Source organism: Octopus bimaculoides, chromosome 3 (genome assembly GCF_046866305.1).
Source record: "Octopus bimaculoides isolate indiv1 chromosome 3, ASM4686630v1, whole genome shotgun sequence".
Taxonomy (NCBI): Eukaryota; Metazoa; Mollusca; class Cephalopoda; order Octopoda; family Octopodidae; genus Octopus; species Octopus bimaculoides.
In genome coordinates, this window is record NC_142930.1 from 34,023,328 (window position 1) to 34,030,720 (window position 7,393).

General features: G+C 33.2%; 1 protein-coding gene across 2 annotated transcripts in view; it reads left to right on the forward strand.

The window, feature by feature from the left end:
- The window catches only part of LOC106870927 (transportin-1), a 55,505-nt gene extending 49,482 nt beyond the window's left edge, over positions 1 to 6,023 (forward strand). For both annotated transcript variants that reach the window (XR_016241008.1, XM_014917164.3), the window contains 3 exons: positions 473 to 647; positions 1,075 to 1,207; positions 2,150 to 6,023. Coding sequence is in view for 1 of the 2 variants with exons in the window: in XM_014917164.3 (XP_014772650.1) it covers positions 473 to 647; positions 1,075 to 1,182 (283 nt within the window). In the remaining variant the exon portion in view is untranslated. The remainder of the gene's footprint in view (positions 1 to 472; positions 648 to 1,074; positions 1,208 to 2,149) is intronic.
- The last annotated feature ends 1,370 nt before the right edge of the window (positions 6,024 to 7,393 follow it).

The window sequence follows — 7,393 nt, forward strand, 5'->3', positions numbered from 1 at the left end:
CTGAATATAAAACAAATCAAAAAGGATAAGTTGTGCATGTTTCAGATGTTTATCAATTTATAGATTTTGATTTATGTTACTACTGTGAGATGTCTTACTGAAATAATAGTAAATAACAAACAACACATTCCAAAATGATTTAATTTAGCCAAGTATGCAATGCAATAGAATAGTTTGGATTTGGCAACTTAGAAAACAAGTGTTTTTTTTTTTTTTTTTTTTTTTTTTAAACTCTTAAGAATTGTAACTATTTGAGCTTGTTATTATTCTTTCATGTTAAATATTCAAGTTCATACATACACACTTTTCATATTTATGAAATTTTTTTTCTTTCAGCATCATTCCAATTCTGTCGGAAGTAATTTCTGAAACAGTCATTTGTTTTCCTCTGTATGCATTTATTTTCAGTAAAATTTCTCTTATGTTTTTTTTATCTTTGCTTTATATTAATTGAAAATTTGTTTCAATATAGGTGTACTTCCTTGCGGAATATCCGTGACAATGAAGAAAAGGATTCTGCTTTCCGTGGAGTGTGTAACATGATAAATGTGAACCCAGCTGGTGTTGTACAAGATTTCATTTTCTTCTGTGATGCTGTTGCCTCTTGGGTGCACCCCAAACATGACCTTAAAGAAATGTTTTACAAGGTGAATTTCTTTCCTGACCATTTCAATATATTTGTTCGGTTGTGCATACATTTCTTGTAAGGAATATTTGCAAGTGATCTTTTAGAAGATGTGTTTTTATAGCTAGATGTCCAATCTAACAGTCTGTAAATTATGAAGAGGATGTTGTTTTCAGCTCACAGACTGCATTATGCAGGTGAATTATCTTCATCTGGGTACTTAAGCTCTTATAGTAAAGTTCACTGAATTGTTTGTTAATAAGTATCAGATCTTCAGAGAATATCACATGCCTAAGATAAACTTGCTAATTTTGGAGGTGTGAACACCAGTCATTTATGAGATCTTTGTGGTTTGTGAACATATGGATGCACACCCATGTATTTCTAATTTATAATTTACATTTATTTGCATTAAATATGTATTGCTTTTGTTTACATTTTTAAATCAGATTCTTCATGGATTCAAGCAACAAGTTGGAGATGAGAATTGGTCCAAGTTTTCAGACCAGTTTCCACAACCTCTTAGAGAGCGACTTGCTGTTAATTATGGAGTTTGATTATCTAGGTTGCTCACCAAGGATGGTATGTATTTAATAACTTATTTGCCTGTCAGTGAATAAATGTATACTATTTGTGATCAGATTCATAAAGAATATGGCAGCCTAATGAGGCTATAAAATAATTTATCAAGGAAAGTAATTGGTTATGATTTTTTTAAAGTAAAAATTACTAATAATTAGTTAATAGATTTTAATTTTTAAAAAAATGTTCTCAAAACTTGTGCAATAATTCAGCAACAATAATATTACTGGTAAAGTTAATGAATAATAGTATATTGCTATATCTACTAAATTTGATGGTAGGATTTGATTTTATAATACATTAGTATCACATAATGACTGATTTTGAAATATAAGTTTTTCTGAATACAACTAAAATTTAATAAATATCACAGCCTTCTTGTATGTTTTATGTATTTGCTAATTTATTGTCTAACTCTGAATAGTGTTTCTGGAATATTACAAATACATAGACACACTTTTACAATAAGAACTCATCACTACATCTTTTATTATTGGATGTGGTTATTGAATACTGTTAAGGAATCTTTGAAAACATGTATCTTGTGGGTGTTTTTCTGTCAAAGAAATTTTAAAAAATCTTAAATATTAACAATGGTTTTGTCTTAGGTGCTAAATTAATTTTCATACATGATGTTAAATTTCAATAGCATAGGTAATGTTATCTTTTTGCTGACTATTCACTTGTCTTGATTGAGGCAGAAATCAACAAAGTCACTCTTGTTGTGCTTATGTAACGAGAAGTATGATACAAATCTGGTAAAAAGCTGAAAAATCTAGCCTAGTAGTCAGTGATATCATGATTTTATTAACTCCTTTCTATTAGTCAATTGAAGCTAATAAGGTTCTCACTACACTGAAGTACTCAAGAAATTTGGATTGAATGTGAGAAAGATCTTTAAGATACAAAAAGTCTGATCGTTTCTTTTCTTTTTCTTTTCAGGGAAGGGGTTCTAGGGATGGTCAACAAGCAACCAGGGGCAGCAGCGGCTACGGCAGCAGCAGTAGCAGCAGCCTCAATCTCATGGCTACTACTCCAGGGGGCCGTACGTACAGGGGTTGGCGTAGGGGAAGGTAGGGCCAGCTCAGCTAAGTCAGGAGGGGGGTGGGTCCCTGCAAACGACAGTTCCCCAAACCGGAGGAGTTAATGGAAATAATTAAATTAAACTATGGAAAAGGTTTTACTGGGGGGTGGATAATTTCTAGATCCCTCTATTTCCTAAGTATTATTACTAACATAAAACTATTATTACTATTTGGGGATTGTCAATTGCCCCTGCAGCAGAAGCAGCAGTCTACTGGAAAGTAAAACAAAAAAAAAAAATTCAAGTGATCATCAGCTTCATTGGGAGGGATGTGATTGGGAGGGATTTGTACATGTTTTCTTGTCGTACAGTGTCTGCATTCCTGCCTCTGCTGACCGACAAACTGATGATTATGCCACTAAACAAGCACAGCAAGCAGCTGCAGTCATCAACTCCACTACTATACTACAACCACCATCACCATAACCAACTTGCTGTTCTCTCTTTCACTCCTCCATAATATTCCTTTAATATCCTCCTCAATAATATATGTTGACCCTTGACTGGATCTGCTTCAGTTTTGTATTTCCCCCCTTTTTTTTATTGCATGCAGCAGCAAAAAAAAAAAAAATATAATAAAAAAGACGGATCCATCTGTTTGTGGGCTCAACACCACTAAAATGCGCATGTGCGTACACATACACACATAAACCAACCAACCTGTTTCTGATCTACACATAAATGTGATGATCTCTTCTCTGTGTGGAGCAGATTGCCCCTTTATTGCACTCACAATGACTTTTGAACTATTACGTAAAAATAAAAAATGCAGCTTCAGTGCAGATGGCATTATCAGCTTAACAGATTGGCGCAAACGGCAACATTTGCCTGTCAGTCAGTGATTAGTGTGAACAGCACTTTGCTTGCATGCACTTAAATTGCATGCTCCTGTTAAATTTTAAACCTGTTGAAATTTGCACATGGGTATTTTATGTGAGTGTGTTTGTAAGTATATCTGTGTATATGTATGTATATATGCATATGTGTATGTATATATAAAGTATGAGTGTAGGTATATGCATGTATGTAGTGTGTATATACTTGTGAAAGTATATAATATGTACATATTATATAGCTGTATGTATGATTCTTTTTCTAGCAAATCTCCTTGATGGAGAAGCATGTCCTATCGTTACTTCTATATTGTAAAAGAAGCAACAATAATTGACAATAATAGAACGCTCTCTTAATTGGGCAAAGTACTATTGCTATTATAGGTACTCTATTACTATTACACAACAACGATTATTGACTTCCACCACTGGCTTTCAATTTGTCTGCTGATAACATATTTATTTTTATTTTTTTATCATGTTGTGCCAGATATGGAGGCGGAACAATAGGAAACACTGCCACCAGTTGGAGACAAAATAGTTCATTTGAGTCTGAGGAAATATTGTATATGAGCTGGACTTAGTTATATTTCATCCTTACTGACGACTCTGAACATGCATATTCTTCCTTTTTCATTCTAGTCTCATCCTTTTTACCTCTAGTATCTCTACACTTTTTTTGTATATTAACTATACCCCTGTTTTTATAGATCCCTTCCTTGTCTGCTATCTCCCTGATTATTCTAAATGTTTTTTTTAAAATTTCACTTTGATGCTTATTCAAGATTTTTATTGTATTTTTCAATTCTGAGAAAATTTATTTTTTTAAGACATCTTTTTAGAATGTTCTATCCTTGACAATAATTTCAATGTCTGTTTGCTAAAATTAATACTGATCCCATAACAACTGTACATACTTTTTTGATAATTTTTCCCTTCCCCTATTTCTCATTTGCTCTGAGAAAATTTGGCTGAAAATAGTACTGTTTAGTGATTTAATAGTGTTGGTTGTGACAGCCCTGCTCTCATAACTCAGTCGCAATATTCCACAACCTGTTTGGTGCTGAATTGAATAACAGTGTCTGTTTCCTGGTGTTTGCCTTTAATTATTAGGCAATGTCAAAAGGAACCAATCAGACTTGAATGACATATTTATTATTCATTTTTAAAAAAAGATTGAAGTATTTTATAATTCCTTTCTACATACAGTTGCTTTTACCTTCTGTAACTATTTCGGGTCCATATTGCTGTACTGGAGTTATAAAGAGATTTTCCTGAGCAAAATCCTTCTTGGTTCTTTTTCCTTGCAACCTATTTGTCATATTTAGAGCTGCTAGTCTGAGAATAATTAAAATCAATGATTGAATAGAAAACTAGTGATTTGTTTTTCATTTATCAATTTGCATCTTAGTTTTTCTTTTTAAGTTTTAGTCTACCTTTCTCAATAGCAGATTTATTAAATGGAAGCTTTAGGACTAAACTATTTGTTTTGGTCTTTTTTTTTTCTTTCAGAGAAATGGTTCCTATTTCCATTATTCTTTGTGGAAAAAGGAATTTATATTGCTGACAGTGTTTTTTGTTTAATAGTTTAATCAAACATTCCTCTCTTTCCATTAATAGCTTTGTAAAGTTCTGTCTTATGCCGTGCATTTTGACACTTTTATTTCTATGGCTTCCTTTTGGTTTGGTCTGTATAGATGCCTACACTCTATCTAGAAACAATTCTGTGAAGCTACTTCTGCATGTTGCTTGACTTGACTTAATCTTTAGATGACAGTCAGGTTGTCAAAGGTTGACATCAACACTGTAGTGGACAAAGAATTATCCAAACTGGTGATGTTACATTACTATAAGTTAGTCGTACTGTAGTAATGATGTGTGACTAAATTGTAACAGTGTCTTCTGCACCTGGTCTCCTGCTCACTGGCTTTGCAATGTGTGTTGGCAGCATTTTGAAAGCAATGCCCTGGCCAAAATGGCTATTTTTTGTGCTACTATTATGACAGATCTAATCAGTTTGGCTGTTGTTTTGTCTTGTGCACGTTAAAGCAATTTGACATCTATTATTGTTATTATTGTTGGTCACTATATAGTTTGAGAATGGTTGGTATATTATTGTTGTTCGGTAAAGAAATTCCTACAATACAGTGTGGCTGTGTTTACATTAATGCCTGCCGTTCTCTGGAAAACAAGTGAAATAGCATCACATTGTTGACTGTTGTGATTGACTAACATTATTAAACTTATGGCATGCTAACTTTGAACTTTTTTTACCCCAATAACTGGTCTCATATTTTACAGTAGCTAAGCCAGCACTGAAAAATTAACACTTTGGTATTATAAAAAAAATATGCCCAAGTGTCTCTTAGTTTTTGAAAATGTTTAAATCTATTCATCTACTGCTTTTTAATTTTTTTTTTTTTTTACCTAAATATTTCTTTGCTGTTAACATTACTATTATGGAAGCAATCAATGATGAAAGATTACTCAACTACAAACATTTGTTGAGGCTCAATTACAAGTATAATATGCTGGCTTTGGCTTTAGCTTAGGCATTCTAGAAGTCAACTATTGTCTGCAATTTTAATACTGACACTCTACTCTCTCTCCTCCCATCTTCAATATTCTTACAATTAAGGTTACTAGCAGTTGATTTTTCTGCTTTAGATTCTGTTCTGGCAGCAACAACAACAGGTATAGATGAGCAGCCAGCAATGTTGGTTATAAACTGGCTGTAATGAGTTAACAGGTTATGTAGTTAACAAAGGCATAAAGACAACTGTTTCAATTAACAAGAAACCTAGTTGTCTCTTTATACTGCCAGACATTGTCTGCTTGTATGTTTTGTCTTCTGATTTTAAAGTAAAGCATGCTGAATAAACTGGTTGGTATCATGGAAGAATTTAGTTTTCTTTCTTTTGTGTCTATGCATGCATTTGTTCAGTCTTTCATTGTTTGAGAGCAATTTGATGTAAACATGTATGATTATTTGGATAAATTACCAGACTGGTTGTCTACAACAGATTGTGCAAATAATTGATTTGAAGTAATATGAATGAAGTCAAACTGAGATTTCTATCTGAGAAAATCTATTGCTAGTTAAAACTGTGATATGGAATTGAAGGATTGACATGTTCAAAGAAGATATTCTTGAGTACTACTCTTTATTAGCTCATTTCCAACATAATTGTTATAAAAATGTCAAATTTGTCCTATGCTAGCATCTATCTATATTTTACAATTACATGAAAATAATGTCACTAATGTATTACCAGAAATATAAGATAGCTTCAAGATATTTAACAATAGGAATTATTGAAAACTGGTTTAGTATAGAGGAAACTGCTGGTTAAGAAAGGTCACTCCTCCCCTCCAGTTTTATGCAATTTCGTAAATGATATATATTGATTTAAAGTCTAATCAACCTCATCATGACCTTCATAGATATGGTTTACTTCTGTTAAAGAAGGCTAACAAATCACTTGATCTTGGATAGAGGTCTCCACTTCATTCTTCTATGGATCTGACCCAATACTGAGCATTTCCTTTGGAATGAAGTACTCAGTATAGGGGTTTGCTGAAGTTAGTCTAAATCCATTCAATGATCAAACCCACCACAACGAAAACCTCTTCCTACCCCATTCACTAACCTCATCTATCAATATAATTCCTCCTTAAAATACATTGATCCAACATCATCTGTAGCTAACTTGAACAAGTGTAGTGGCCCTTCCACCCCATATACATAATTCACCCTTTTCTCTGCAAATCCTTTCTTAATATATTTGCACCATCATCCTTTTTATGATGGACTCTTAGTCCTCAAATTATTTCCTTGTTCTATTGGTAAGTCACTGGATTGGCTACAAGGACACACTTGTTTATTGGTAAAGTTTTCACCTTCTTCACTGGCCTCTAACTCTAAATTATATAGTTGTTTACTCATGAGGAGCTCACTGCTTTTGTTAACAATTTCCATTCTGCTTTAAAAGTCACAAATGCCTCTGTTTAACAATCCTCACCTACTTAAACCTCACACCAAATCTAGCCTTCATAACAATTCATCTTATATTGTGATTGACTGTTTATCAAGTAATTGTATTTCATTTCACCTTACTCCTCTACGCTTACCTGAATCCATGCTCTCTTTAAATGTAGCTCACTGGGCCACATTTAAAAAACTCTCCTCTCCCACCATCTTCTCAAACCTTTTAATTTCTTTAGCCACTCCAACACTAGCCTCTCTTAGGCAAGCACCATCAACAGGTT